This window comes from Cnephaeus nilssonii, assembly GCF_951640355.1.
Source record: "Cnephaeus nilssonii genome assembly, chromosome: 9".
In the NCBI taxonomy this organism is placed as follows: domain Eukaryota; kingdom Metazoa; phylum Chordata; class Mammalia; order Chiroptera; family Vespertilionidae; genus Cnephaeus; species Cnephaeus nilssonii.
Window position 1 is genome coordinate 51,860,637 of NC_137080.1, and position 16,235 is coordinate 51,876,871.

Here is a 16,235-nt window from a genome sequence, read left to right on the forward strand (position 1 = left end):
CAGAAAGGTACCAAAAATTCCACTGTCTAATGTCCATCAATAGGAGGTGACATTTTTATTAAAACGCATAGAAAAAAAAGTGTGTATATCAAAACACTGACAATCATCTCTGAGAAATAAGATGATTTTAATCTGTAAGCAAATACGTATTTCCAAAATTTTCCAAAACTAATATACTCATTTATTATTCTAATGACAAAAGTATAGATTTTAAAAAATTCTACCTTTAATGTATACAGTACCTTAAAAATTAGGGTCAAACATGATGACAGATTTAATAAGCAAAAGAATGAAAGTAAAATAGAATCCAAATCTTCCAATTCCCAGGCCTCTGCTTTTTGTACATGGTCAGAACCAATGTGTACTATTTCAATCTCTAAGATTTTACTGTGTCATCTCCAAGTTACCAGAAATTAAGGCATAGATGACTATGGTATTAAATAAAAATAATGACCAATTTCAACAAAATTCAGCTTCCCTCATTATGCACTCCAGTTAAATCTGCAGATCATGAACCTCTAGTGCAGGGGTGGGGAACCTTTTCTCTGCCAAGGGCGATTTGGATATTTATAACATCATGAGCCATACAAAATTATCCTCTTAAAAATTAGCCTGCTATATTTGGTCAAACAATTAACTCGCTCCTAGTGCCTTGGCAGGGCCAGACCAAATGATTTCACAGGCTTTATACGATCCATGGGCTGGACGTTCCCCACCCCTGCTCTAGTGCAATGGTTTACAACTGTGGCTAACCTTATGTCTGAAATGGGGTCCTGAAATCAGCATTTCTCAAACAGTTCATGTAAAAGTCAAAAGTACAACCTGTTTATAAACTTTTTTGAAACATAATTTAGGGAAACACTCAAATTATAAATGCTCACACTTTTTGCCCTATTTCACCACCCCACTTGTCATTCTTCCTTTCTAAAATGTGATACCAGTTCTAAATAAATAAATAAATAAATAAATAAATAAATAAATAAATAAATAAATAAAATGTGATACCAGTTCTTTACAAAAAATCATTTTTTTAAACAGTTAGGTTAAAACACAATGAAAAGTTCTATCCATGGTGCTAATGCACATCCCTGGTTAAGAGCTACTGCTATAGATTATACCCTAGAATGTATTCTCTATTAACGTTGACTACTTTTGAAGTCATCACTTTCCTTATTTTAGGATAGGATATAACTATGACAAGACAGAATAGATTTCTGGCCTCTCAAAGTTTCCTGCTGATTTAAATGTCTCATAAGTGCTCACTTTGGCAGCACATATACTAAAATTGGAACAATACAGAGATTATTAGCATGACCCCTGTGCAAGGATGACATGCAAATTCATGAAGCCTTCCATATTAAAAGAATAAAAATAAAAATAAAATGTCTCATAAGATCCTTACCTTGTCCATGAAACTACAATTTCTCCTTTCTTTTTAATAATATTCTTTGCAGAAAGGTTTACAGAAGTGCCAGATGCTGCTGATGGGTCCTTAATCCTGGGGCTTGCCTTTAACGAGGGATCTTTCGTCACTGCAGGGGCCTTTTTCTTACTGGCTTTCCTTTGGTGAGCTTCTCCATTCTCACCAGAATTTGGGGTAATTTTCTTGGTTTTTTCCTTACTGATTAACTCTGTTTCCTTTCTCTGTTTTTTCTGATGAGAATGATTTAGATTAGAAAGTTTTTTCCTCTTTTTGTGAGCATTATCCAAAGCCACGGGCAAGTCTAAACTATCAGAATTTGATACCGGTTCCGATTTTAAATCCTCCTTTTTTATTTCACATGAACTGGGAGAGTCTGAGGTCAAATCAATACAGCTTTCCACAACCATGCATTCCAAAGGCTCTTTTGCCACTTGAACCTTTTCTTCCTCACAGTCACCATCTACACAAAACACCTCACACCCCAAGTGTCCAACAGCTAAAGCTGGATGGTGATCGTCACTTTTACTCTCACTTGAAACATCTTGTGTCAAATCAATAAAAGCATCTACAGTACCAGGCTGCACACTGTCTAATATCTGAGCATTTTGATCCAAATTGCTACCAGAATATCCCAACTGATTAATGTTTAAAACTCCTACTTCTATGAATTCCCCCAAGTTTTTAGTCTCAGTGACTGGATCTTTTGTGAGGTCTACATATGTGTTTGGAAGATGACCCTCGACAGAATGTGGAATTTCTTCCATGGGAGGCAATCCTGCAATGCTTTCAGGCACTTTTGGTTCCCATGCTTGATGCAACTTGAAGCATTGATCAGCCACTTCATTACTATGACCCACTTTACCAGAAGCATCTTTAAGGAATTCATATATATCAGGAACCTCTGTTTGTATCATACAGCTCTGTTCTTCATGAGCTGATTTACTGCTGTCAACATTTTCGTTGGGATGTTTCAATTCTTCCACAGATTTAAAAACTGTGTTCTCACATGAAACACATTCCTTCTCTGCTGCTTCATCAGTTTCCTTTCCCACTCTGGGCACAGATGTCAATGACTCACCAGCCACCATATTTTGTATAAGACTGGAGGGAGTAGATGGTGCTGCGTGCCGTATTTTCACAATGAAATGATCATTGGACTTTTCCATTATGACAGCATGCATGGGTAGATTAGGGTGGTACTGAAAGCCTGGAGCAACAGACCGGCTTGTCCATGATGAACAACTTGATTTACTGCTCGAATTATCAGACTCCAGAGCTAAGTGAATATCTTGTTCCGATGCATCCTCTTCCTCAAGTAAGGCATCTTCACTGAAATGGGCACTAATAACCTCTTCAGGAGTTGAACTAGACAAAACTTCAGGTTTTAAAAAACTGAGATGACCATCTGACTTCAGAGGTGATGGTACTGTTAAAGATACTGCTAAATCTTCAAGCAGGATGGAAGAAATGCAGGGCTTGCTCTTTTCTGAACTGCATACATTATCTTTACTTAAAGCTATGTTAGTAGACACTTCAAACATACAACTTTCATCCAACACATCAGGATGAACTGGCAACGAAAGTCCTGAAGACAGAGATGGACCTTTCTCAGATGATAATAATGACCAATTATCATCGCTAATCATTTTAGGACATGGAGAAACCACCCCTGAAACTAACTCTTCGGTTGTACAAGCTGGTATAGATTCACACTTAAGACTCTCTAGCAGCTGTTTCTCTGGAGTCTTTAACTCCCACTCACTTTTTTCATTACAGTTAACACTGTTGTCCAAAAGATCAGAACCTTGCAACAAACTTTTAAAAATCTCACCCATCTGTGCATCACTCACTAAATTAAAAGTGAGGCTAGATGCTTGCTGTTCAGTAAGAATCTCAAAACAGCGTTCTGGCTTCAAGGCTGCATGCTGGGATGTCTGTGTATCCTCTGTGGTGGTGCCTTCCATTTTTCCTGGCTTTGGGTTGCTCGGACAGTTCAGTTCCAAGGAGTGCTCTTCAGACTGAGGGCATTTAATATTATCAAAGCAAGTGTTAAAGCTTTTTTTAGTGTCATTCTTTACTGTGTTAATTTCAGAGTTATTTTGGTCTTGATGTTTGTCCTCAGATTTTTTACATCCTAGTGAATACCTGTAATAAATAGAATCTTCTGATTTTGAGGATTTCTCTTTCGGCATTTCTTTGCTGGAGTTGACCACATTCCCCATCTGACAATTTGAATATTGCGGTTTCTCTTTACTTTTGTCCAATTTCCCTTCATCGCTGTCACTGCCAAAGTTTGTGAAACCACAAGACTTTATTAAGATTTTCTTAAGCTTTGCAAATAAATGATCAAGTTGGTCATCTACAAATTTCCATGCTTTCTTTTTCATATCTGGTAGTTGTTGTTCAAATAAACGATCCACTATGCCATTCTTTTTAACTTGCTTAAGTTTGGATTCTATAACATCACAGAGATTCTTCTGTAAAGTAGTCACTGACTTAGAGATTTTGGATAAGTCAAGGTGTTTAATGAGTGATGTAAAACTCAAAATTGCTGACTCAATAATTCTATGAAATTGTTTTAATGGAAATTTTACCTTGAATTTCATGTAGTTTTTCCTTACATGTTTTCTTATCATTCGTAACATGTGCATAACCTCTGGTACAGAAGAAGGTACAGCAATAATTGGAACTATTTTTTCCAGAATGGAGGTACTCATTGTCTTATCTTTCTTCTCTGTTTTTGAAGACCTGCTAGACTCACTCTGTCTCCTATTCCAATTCCTTTTGCTCTGTTGAACTTTCATAGATGTTTTCCTTTTGTCTTTATCCAAATGCACAGTACTTTTCTTATTTCCCGGACTATTTTTTCTGTTCTGCACTTCAGTAGAAGCTCTAGGTTTGGCAATTTCTTCAAAACTATTTTGTGGTTTAGAGTTTTCACTGTCGCTTATAATTTCTCCTTCTTCTAATTCAACTAAAGATGAATTCTTATGAGATTCTGCCTCTGTAAATTTGTCAGACTTGCAAACGGGCTTTTGATTTTCCTTGTTGAGATCAGACTGACTCTTGGAGATGGAATGAGCTGAATTTGGTGGAAACACATCTGTGGAAAAGAAAAGTATATTATAATCACATGACCCTTGAAATCATAGTCATTTGACATTTCTATACTAAATATTAACCAAAAAAATTAAATACTGAAGCATTTCATTATTTTAATAGCTTTTTACAAAATGTTAATGCCTAACACTTATTCATGTCATCGATCTTTACTGTTCTCAGAAGGTATTCAGGTGTCTGACAACAGTGATAATGCAGAGTTTGTTTTTTTGGATAACCATCAATCTACTGTTCAGGTATATTAGCAGCATTTCCTACTCTGACATCTGATGATGCTTTTTTTTAAAAAAATATATTTTATTGATTTTATTACAGAGAGGAAGAGAGAGGGATAGAGAGTTAGAAACATCGATTATAGAGAAACATCGATCAGCTGCCTCTTGCATACCCCCTACTGGGGATGTGCCCACAACCAAGGTACATGCCCTTGACCAGAATCGAACCTGGGACCTTTCAGTCCGTAGGCCAACGCTCTATCCACCGAGCCAAACCGGTTTTGGCTGATGATGCTTTTGAACAACAAAAACAGATCTGGTACTAACCAGTTTGGCTCAGTGGATAGACTGCTGGCCTGAGGGTCAAAGGGTCCCAGGTTCGATTCCAGTCAAGGGCATATACCTCGGTTGCAAGCTCCTCCCCAGCCCTTGTCGAGGCTCATGTAGGAGGCAACCAATCAATGTGTTTCTCTGACATCAATGTTTCTCTGTCTTTCCCTCTCTCTTCCACTCTCCCTAAAAAATAAAAATAAAATAAAAAATAGATCTGAAAGCAAGCAAAGAATATCTGAAATAATCTGTCCTTCTACTCCCTTTTTTTGTAGAAATAAGAATTACTGCCCAGCCAATGTGGGTCAGTGGTTGAGCATCGACCTTATGAACCAGGAGGGCTTGATCTCCAGTAGGGAGCATGCAGGAGGCAGCCAATTGATGATTCTCTCTCATCACTGATGTTTCTATTTCTCTCTCCCTCTCCCTTCTTCTCTGAAATCAATAAAAGTATGTATATTTTAAAATTACCTAAATTGACAAAAGGCTCAATTTCTAGTTAATGTGAGTCTGAATGTGTTATGTTATTAAAAAAAAAAAGCACTACTTCATCTTGTTTATGCACTGTACATTCTCAAAAAAAGGTTAAGTTATAAAAGATAATATAAACTATTACCTTTATGATTGTTATATAATGGAACTCGAGATGGGCTTTCCAATCTAAGTACTTTTGCTACAGGTCTCACTGGACTACTCAGAGGACTAATGATTTCTGGAATAGGTCTTAGGTGATTAAGGTCAATGCTCAGAACTGAGTTCTCATCATTATATACTGAGTTTGTTTCACCAATTTCCAATTTGTGGTCCATTAACTCAGTATGCTGAAGTGAAGATTTTAGAGTCTCTTTAGGTAAACAAGGCTCCAGATGACAAGACTTACTCTCAACCAGTGATGTTTCTACAAGAGAAGGCTCGAACTTTGGACTACCAACTTCTGAAAGGACTACTGGCAAAATGTCAGCTTTTTCAATTGAAGGCTTCAAAATGCTTTCATTGGATTTGGCAACTTTTGTTGAAAAAGCCTCCTTCATTTCCGTATCTTCAGAAATACTACACAAATTTAAACTGTCATTTCTTTTGGTATCCAATTCCAAGCCAAAGTTTTGAGAAACATTTGTTTGTAATATGTCCAGTGCCACAGGTACTGCTGTCCTTGCACCATTAATGGTTTGTTCCATTTCTGCTGCTGAAGGAAACAAAGATTCTGCTTGTTCCATTTCCACAGGTACTGAAGAAGTCTCTGTACCACAAATGGGCAAGCCACACTGCATAGTATTCTCAACAGATTTAATTAACAAACTATTTTCTTCTTCCGGTTTTCTTTCTGGAATACTGGTCCTGGGTTCAGATGATGCTGTTGGAAGAGCATCCTCTGGTTCCAATAACTTTGATTTAGTTTCCTCTGTGATATGTTCACTCACAGAGGGAACACATATCACTGTTTTATCCTGTACCAAAGACTCCAAATCACATATGACACTGGATTTGGGAGTATTGGTTATTTTATGCTGATTATTCTGAGGAATAGGTTGCTTTTTAGCAGGAGAAAGAGTTAAGTTTAATTTTTCCATAAAACTCAACTTTAAGTCTTTGTTTTTTGTTTCATTTGAACCACTCTCAGCTTTAATTGCAAGGTCTTTATTATCTGTGTGTTCAGAAACATCATTATTAGAGACTTCACCTTTATCATTTTTCAGTCCATTCTGCTTCTTTAAATCAGTAGTGGTTTGCTTAGTTTCTTTGTTAATCTTCTGCAAATGTACTGTAGATGTTCTTTTTTCGCTTCTCATATACCTGTTTTCTTCTTTGCTTTCTTGTTCTCTTTTCCTCTTATCTTCAGTTCTATGCCTTTCTGCTCCTAAAAGTGTATTTCCCCTTTGGTGCACAGCATCAACTTCCTTGGAGTCAATGTGTTTGTGAGTTCTACTGGTTGAAAAGGAGGAAGAACATCTTCCTTCTTGAAAACTATGATTACTTACACCCCGGTCTCTTTTACCATCTTCCCTGTCTCTTCTCTCTTCTGGATGGTATTTACTTGAATTATGAGAAGATTTTATTTCATTCTTAGAATGAGGAAGAGATGATACTCGTTCGGACCTTCGCCAGTAATCTTTGTCTTTTACTACTGATTTGGGTTTTTGATCTTTTCTTTCTTCTTTGTCTTGTGATTTAAGTTCTTTTTTATTTGTATTTTGTGATCTTTCACTTTGCCTCTCTAGTTTTCTATCACTTTGAGATTCTACTCGAGTATGTGACCTCTCTCTAAAGGTCTCTTTCTGCCAGAAACAGCCAAAGCGTTCATTTTTATAATCCAAATCTGTGTTACTTTTAAACTTTGAATTTTTGCTTTCAGCCTTTGATTCACCTTTACCATATTTCTCAGAACGTCCTTGTAGCCTTGGACTAGCCTCTAAGTTCCTTGGTTCACCATCACCACAGCTAGTGTTTGAGTCTTTTCGTATTCTATCAGTTCCTCTACTATAATGGCTATATCCACTATCTTTCTTCCCTCTTCTATTATCCTCACTAGAGCTACTCTCACCAACCTGATAATGGGAACGTGACCAAATGCCATTGGTGCAGTGTTTTTCAAGAGACGAAGGCAAATGCAAAGTGCTTTTTTTTTCCAAATGCAATTTTACTTCCTTTTCGGTGTTTGGGAGTGAAGTGCTATGATGTCCATCTTTAGAAACATCACATTTCACCTTGTGATCAGTCTTTGCACAATCATCAAAATGGGGAGGTCTGGATGTAAAGTCTTTTGTTTTAACTATATCTGACGTCCTTGCAGTTTTATGATTATTTCGAAAATGTGGAAACTCAGACAATCTATTAAGAAATAGAAATTAACAACAAAAAACAAAATTATTGCTTTTTAATAATCCAAATTTTAATCACACTTAACACACTTTAAAAGTCAGGGGCTAGACTTTTAAACACTAGAAACACTAATTTTACTTTGTATAAAGGCATGAGTAATAAGAATTTACCAGCTTCCAACTAAATGGGCCAGTTTTCAAACCATGGAACTCTCTTTCATTTCCTTTTTCAAACAAGCTCTAGAGAACATCTCAGTTCTATCCTAGCACTTGCCAATGTCTTTTAGACTTTCTTCACCACAGGCATAGAACTCCCAAACTAACAACAAATTCACTTCTTTTAGAACAGTGACATTATTTTTTACCCTCACTCACTGTAGGCCAACTGAAACAGAAGGAAGATGAAACTTTGTGGGACAACAGAGGTGATCTGTTTTACATATAATCCCACAGTAAACCAAAACATCAATAGCCATCTTAAAGTAGTACATACTGCACAAAGAAAAAGAATAAAGAGTTGTAATTCTTTCCTAAGAAAATGGTGTTTATTGTTTTGTGCATCTTTTTAAAAATCCTAAGTCTTAAGGTTTTATATCAGTGTTTCAGAAAATTAGCAGTTTTCTTAACAAGTATGCAAATAACTAATTTTAGTTTTTTATAGTAAGTCAATCTTCCTGAACTTCCTTCCAAAACTTCCCTGAATTTCCACAAATCTACTCCCAGTTAGTACTATGTGTAGAGAATAGGGAGAGATTTTTATATAACAAAGGAGGGCATAGGAGGTATACAACCTAAGGCAATAAGTAGAACTTATATAGATCTTGTTTGGTTGCACTGTATCCCCTCAAAATTCATTTGTTGAAATCCTAATCCCCAGTACCTCAAAATGTGATCTTATTTGGAGATAGGGTCTTTACAAAAGTGCCCTGGTTTGGGCAATAAATTAAATGGTCATTCTACACCTAGGTCTCTAACGTACACCAGCTGAATGAATGAATGACAGAAAATCTATTCAGTTTAATGAAAAAGTTTTGATCATAAATTCAGTTTTGGATGAGGTAATTTTGAAAATTTTATACAGATGTGAAGTAGTAATCTACATATAAATGGAAATAACATAGTATTAGTAAGATTACTTCATAAGAAAATACTGAAAGACAGATTTGAGCTTTGAGGAATTCCAATTTAGCCAAGTACAGAAGAGTAAATCTCAACTTAGGAAGAAAACTAAGAATTATGAAAGCCAAAGGGAGAGAACTATTTCAGGAAAGGAGGGTCAACTATGTCAAACAGCATGTGAGTATAAGTTAAAATGAGAAGTCAAAACTATTTGATGTATTTAGTGGCAGTTTGTGTTAACCAAATGGACAAATGGAAACAGAAGTCAGCATGTATTAGGTTCAAGAGTAAGTGGAAATAGAAAATGGAGACAAAGTTTATATACTGTTTTGGAGGTTTGACTATAAAGGAGAAGAGAGATATGAAATTCTCTGGAACAGATTATTGGCCCCAATGAGAGAGATAGTGAGATAGTTTCAGGGTGATCTATTGATAAGAGATTTGAGCACAGATGCACTCTTGGTACTTTAGTAATTTAATGGAGGCCTAGAAGAACCCATAACAGATATACAACCATCTTCTCAGGAGTAAAGAGTACCAGAAAAAGATCCCAGTGTATTAGAAAACTGAATATATTCATAGAGAGCTATGTGGCAATATTCTATTTAATAATCATATATATCATTATAATATACCATTAGGATATACCATTAGTCAGAGTAGAACCTTACATATTTAATAAAATGCATCATTTTTATCTTTGCAAAGTTAAAAATGTTACACATATCAACACCAATGTAATTTATAGATCCAAACCCCTCAATTATACCTTTGGTGAAGGCTACTAATTTCTTCATCCTTGCGGTTTATTTCCATTCTAGCAGTTTTGATAAGTGCTGAAATATTCTTCTTAAGAGACTGGTTTTCAGTTTTTAAGCTGAAATTCTAAGCATCATAAAATATATTTAATAAAGTATATATTACAGAATTATTAAACTACTACTTTTAATAGCTAATGATTATTTAATGCTAACTACATGCCAGGCATCATATATTACACCTTATGTAATTCTCAAGAAAGTCCTATGAGAAATGCTGTTAAGCTCATCATACAGATGGGGCAGCTAAAATTCAGAGAAGATAAATGGCACCAGAGAAAGTCATTTAAAGTGAAATTACTTAAAATAGGAATCAAAATGAAAAAATACACAAATAAAAAGTTCTCCCAGGGCCATTATCTTGAAAACTAAAAATAAAAATGATAAAAATCAGGTTATATTTAACAACTTAGCTTTAATGTGTAACAATGTACTAATTCTCAGATGAACAAAGAATGAATCTAGGCTTAACTGGTTCTTTGGGGGAAATAGAAAAGAGAAACATTACAAAAAAATAAAAATCCGAACAAAACATGACATTCCTGATTTTTGCAGCATGATCACAAAATCACATTGGCAAAAATACTAAGGGCATCACCATTTTCCCCAACAGCAATGTAAATCTTTACTCATCAAACCATTCCCTTTTAAACCAACTAATCTCATCTCTACGAATGTTCTATTATTTAACTGGTAACTAGCTAACAGATCTTTTATGTAAATGTCATTTAACAAATCAAGCAGTTTTCCTACATCAGTTGTATAGGAAATTATGTATGTTTTGACAGATTTTCTATTTCATTTAATACTAAGAAGAAAATTTCCTTATAAAATGCCAACGCTTTAGAATTTTAAATTCGAACAAATTTTATTTATTTTAAAATAGGATAAAAATAAAATATTCATTATAATAGTACCTGTGTCTGTATTTCCTTAAACTTTTTCATCAGCTCTTTCATTTGTAGTTGACATTTTCCATATTTTATTTGCAACTGTAATATATAATAAGATTAAGCATCATTCTAAATTATTTTCTTAGCTTAAATGACATTTCAAAATATTTTAAATCTCCACTGAAAAGGGGAGATGAGGTTTAGTTCTGCTAACAGGGATTTAGTAAGATTACTGGTTTTAAAGTTGGACTTAAACAAAGACAACAGCATGGTGATTACAAGAGGGAAAGGGTGTGGGGTAGGTGGGAGAGGATAAAGGGGGAATAAATGGTGATGAAGAGAGACTTGAATTTGGATGGTGAACACAGAATACAATATATAGATGATGCATTATAAAACTGTACACTTAAAACTTATATACTTTTATTAACCAGTTACCCCCAATGAATTCAATAAAAATTTAAAAATAAATAAATAAAGTTGGCCCTACCAATAATGTATTTTGTTTGGTTTCAGATTCACTCTCCAAACCTTAAATTCAAATAAGGTAGAAAGAAATTTCTAATTTAAGTCTTAGGACATCTTATAACTTAGTACAAATCATGAAAAGATAAAATGTTATATCACACTGATTGTTGATGTTTTATATATTTAGACACAAATTTAATCAAACAAAATTATAACTAAATTTAGATAAGCATTCAGAAAACATTATTTAAAGAGCAGATCTAGCCCTAACCGGTTTGGCTCAGTGGATAGAGCGTCAGCCTGAGGACTGAAGGGTCCCAGATTTGATTCCGGTCAAGGGCATGTACCTTGGTTACGGGCACATCCCCAGCTGATGGATGTTTCTCTCTCATCAATGTTTCTAACTCTCTATCCCTCTCCCTTCCTCTCTGTAAAAAAAATCAATAAAATATATAAAATAAAATAAAAAGAGCAGATCTAAAGACAGAAACTGATTTATCTATTTTTTTAGCCTAAGAGTTCCTTCCTAAACACAGAATGTTTTTCCAACAGTAAGTGAGCTATAAAAACGTAAAATAACTGTCTTTAATAATTCTGGCAAGCCATACATCATTATATGTTGTCTCCTTTGCAGTTCCTTCTTCAGTAAGAATTTCTTCATATAAATCCAAACAATTTCTGGATGGTTCACAGGACTTGGAAGAACTGTCTAAAACAAACAAACAAAAAAACCTTGTATTAAAATATGTCTTTCCAGATTCAATGCAATACTATAAAAATTCCACAGTCATTTTTCACAGAAATACAACAATTGTAAAATTTGTATGCAACCACAAAGACTGCAAATCGCTAAAGCAATCTAACAAAAGATCAAAGCTGAAAGTACCACAATTTCTGATTTCAAACAATACACACCTATAGTAATCAAAACTATATGTATTGGCATAAAAACCAACATATAGAGCAAGGAACAAAACAGAAAGCCCAGAAATAAGCTCTCACAGATATAGTCAATTAATTTATGACAAAGAAGCCAAGCATATACAACGGGGAAAGGATAGTCTCTTCAATAAAGAGACTGTTCCGTTCAAAACTGAACTACCGCATGCAAAAGAATAAAACTGGATCCCTATCTTACACCATATGCAAATATCAACTCAAAATGGATTAAAGACTTGAATGTAAGACCTGAAACTATAAATCTCCTAAGGGGGGGAGACATAGGAGGTAATGATTTTTCTGGGTTTGACACTAAAAACAAACACAATGAAAGCAAAAATAAACAAGCTGGACTACATCAAATTAAAAAGCTTCTGCACAGCAAAAGAAATCTTCAACAAAATGAAAAGGTAACCTACACAATGGGAGAAAATATTTGCAAATTATTTATCTGATAACAAGTTTAATACCTAAAATATGTAGTTCAGTAGTTGAGCATAGACCCAGAAACCAGGTCAGTTTGATTCCTGGTCGGGGCACATGCCTGGGTTTTGGGCTCGATCCCCAGTGGAGGGCATGCAGGAGGCAGTTGATCAATGATTCTCTCATCATTGACGTTTCTCTCTCTCTCTCTCTTTCTCTCTCTCTCTCTCTCTCTCTCAAATCAATAAAAATATATAGAAGTGAAAACAAGATCTCGCAGAGATACCTGCACTCTATATGTTCACTGAGGCATTATTCACAATAGGCAATGTATAGAAAAAACCGAAGTGTCCAACAATGGATGAATGGGTAAAAAAAGATATGTGTGCGTATGTACACCACAATGGAATTATTATTCAGTCGTAAGAAAGAAGGACATTCTGTTATTTATGACAACATGGGCATTGAAGGCACTATAGTAAGTGAAATAAACCAGAAAAAGACACATACTGTATGATATCACTTACATGTGGAATCTAAAAAAGCCAAATGCACAGAAAGAGAAACTAGAATTGTGGTTAGCTGGAGGTTGAGGTGAGGAAAAAGATATGTTGACCAAAGTACAAACTTCCAGTGTAAGATAAGTTCTGGTGAGCTAATGTACAGCATAGTCATTAGAGTTAATAACACTATATTACATAATTTAAAGTTGCTAAGAGAATAAATCTTAAATCTTACCACAAAAAAATATAGTAATTATGTAATGTGATGCAGGTGTTAGCTAATTCTATGGTGGTAATAATTTTGCAATACACAAATGTATCAAATCAACACATGTACACATTAATCTTAATTTTATATCAATTACATCTCAATAAAGGTGAAGAAAAAAGTATGTGTTTAAAATTTTGGATGTTGTGTCTATCACAACTCAAAGAACTATACATTTCTCCATCTCCTCCATTTCATCCATTTTTAAAAATAAATATTTTATTGATTTTTTACAGAGAGGAAGGGAGGATAGAGTTAGAAACATTGATGGGAGAGAAACATCAATCAGCTGCTTCCTGCACACCCCCACTGGAGATGTGCCTGCAACCAAGGTACATGCCCTTGACCGGAATCGAACCTGGGACCCTTCAGTTCACAGGCCAACGCTTCATCCACTGAGCCAAACCAATAGGGCTCGTCCATATTTATAATGATTTAACAGATTTGAGTTGGAAAAGCAATTTATATAAAATGCCGTGTCAACAAATCAGGTATGAGGGCGATATGTGTTCAAAGCCTTAGAGATTCGATCATGGAAAAGCATGAAAAAGGTTTCCAATTTGGATAGGTCATGAGGCTCTCTGCATTTGAAAACATTTATAGTAACTATCCTTTTCAAAAGTTCTAGTATCATGTAACCTATGATAGTGTGAGTAGTAATTTGTACAGACAAGACCATCAGTTGCTTTTCAATGGTACAAAATATTTCTGCACAAGGTCTAGTAAAATCTGAAACCTAGATGAATAACAAACCTGAGCATTAAGTTGTTTTATTGATCAAGCTTTCGGCAAGAATACAATTACCTAAGTGTAATAATTTCGAAAATAGGGGCAGATTGTTCAGGATCTATGAGTCATTTTAAAAATTAGTAACAAAATAACACTTTCAATAGACTGACCAAACAAAATGAAACTATTTTATTATAGAACCAGAGGCCTGATGCACAGATTCGTGCACCGGTGGGGGTCCCTCGGCGTGACCTGCGGGGATCTGGCCGAAACCCACAGTCCAACATCCCCGGAGGGATATAGTAGTGCGAGAAGCAGCAGGCAGCTGGGGAGAAGCCGAGCCTGGGCCAGGTGCCATTCCACTCCCGTTCATTCCAGCCCCACTGCCACTTGGTAGGCTCGCTGCCGCTCTGCTGCAGTCTCCACGCACCCATCCTAGGGTGATGCACCCATCCTAGGGTGATACCAGTGCATCCATGACCGACAAGGGGCCACAGGCTCGCTCCCAGTCAGTCCCGATGTCGGTCCTGATGCCGGTCCCAGTCGGGATGGGGGACAGGCACGCACGGGGAGTGTCATGGGAGAGGCTTGCACCGGCACTCCCACTGTGGGAGCACAAGGACAACCAGGGGGCAGCTCCTGGGTTGAATATCTTCCCCCTGGTGGTCAATGCGCATCATAGCGACCGGTCGAATGATCACTTAGGCTTTTAGATAGATAGATTTACATACCACAAACAGCACTGTCCAATCCAGCATATATGTCCAAAGAACCTTCATCATTATTTTTAAGAGGAGAAGCTGCAAGAAAATTCAATTAAAGACTAGTTAAAACTAATTTATTTCACTTAGGGAAGGGTTTTTTTGTTTTGTTTTGTTTTGTTTTGTTTTGTTTTGTTTTGTTATCACTGTGTCTTTATTTCTATTCTGTACTAAAACTTCTCCTAGGGAAGTTTTTCCATTCCGACTTTGAGGAACCAGTGAAAAAAAGAGACCTTATTAGTTTTGCACCAAAAAATAATTATTTAACAGTTTATTCAGCCTTATAAACAGGAAGATCTTAGCACATAGGTTTATGACTCTATTAACTCAGAAGTATACTTAAAAACTCACTTTCAAAACATACTAGTGAGAAGGTTCCAATTTCAGTAATAGCAGAGTAGTGTCTATCAGACCAATCCTCCTACAGATGACTGTAAACTTTAAACAAAATATCAAAAATTATATGCAGTCAAATGCTATACCACTAAACTTATTTGATCATTTTGCAATATATACAAATATCAAATCATTACTGTGTACACCTGAAACTAATATGTCATATGTAAATTATACCTCATTAAAAAAAAAAGAAAAGCAGAAACCGGTTTGGCTCAGTGGATAGAGCGTCAGCCTGCGGACTGAAAGGTCCCAAGTTCGATTCCGGTCAAGGGCATGTACCTTGGTTGCAGGCACATCCCCGGTAGGGAGTGTGCAAGAGGCAGCTGGTAGATGTTTCTCTCATTGATGTTTCTTTCTAGCTCTCTATCCCTCTCCCTTCCTCTCTGTAAAAAAATCAATAAAATATATTTTAATAAAAAAATAAATTAATAATTTAAAAAAAAATTTTTTTAAAGCTAGCTGAAGAATTGAAGAACTAAAGAGCAACCAAAAACATGAAATAATTAGAGGGGAGATAATACTTAAAAGAAGAAAACAGCACTGTGTGAGTTCCCTATCCCTCTTTTATTACAATTTTTTGTGGAAGAACAGGTCCTACCGAGTTGAAGCCACACTGGGCAATGAAAACTCAGATGGAAAACTCTAGTCCTAACAGGTTGAAGAACCAGAGAACAAACTTCAGAAGTGGTAACAGCAATTAGAAAGTAACAGAGGGGATTCCCCAAATTGTGCCCAAATCTCTGAGAGACCGCCCCCCAAACTATACAGGTAAAGATTAAAACTGCAAAAAGTCCAACTAAAACTAAAAAATCTGATCAGAAATTTCAGCTGCTACCCACCACAAGGAAGACAGATAGTTCAGTCAAGTTAAATACATGCTAAAATTTGAAATAAGCAACTCTTCAGAGAAATAAGTATAGCAGAATCCAATGTCTCTATAAACATAGCATTTACAATATCCAGAATGCAATCCAAAATTACTACATAGGAAATCTTGGTAGAGAAACA

At 35.7% G+C, this 16,235-nt stretch overlaps 1 protein-coding gene across 6 annotated transcripts in view; it reads right to left on the bottom strand.

Moving 5' to 3' along the window:
- The window catches only part of CASP8AP2 (caspase 8 associated protein 2), a gene marked incomplete at its 3' end in the record, with an annotated part of 29,818 nt that overhangs the window by 4,202 nt on the left and 9,381 nt on the right, over positions 1-16,235 (bottom strand). For 5 of the 6 annotated variants that reach the window (XM_079781330.1, XM_079781334.1, XM_079781332.1 and 2 more), the window contains 6 exons: positions 14,799-14,867; positions 11,814-11,914; positions 10,762-10,836; positions 9,796-9,911; positions 5,705-7,917; positions 1,403-4,526 (listed from right to left, as the gene is read on the bottom strand). In XM_079781330.1, the coding sequence (XP_079637456.1) occupies positions 1,403-4,526; positions 5,705-7,917; positions 9,796-9,911; positions 10,762-10,836; positions 11,814-11,914; positions 14,799-14,867 (5,698 nt within the window). The remainder of the gene's footprint in view (positions 1-1,402; positions 4,527-5,704; positions 7,918-9,795; positions 9,912-10,761; positions 10,837-11,813; positions 11,915-14,798; positions 14,868-16,235) is intronic. The other variant, XM_079781335.1, reaches the window with a different exon arrangement.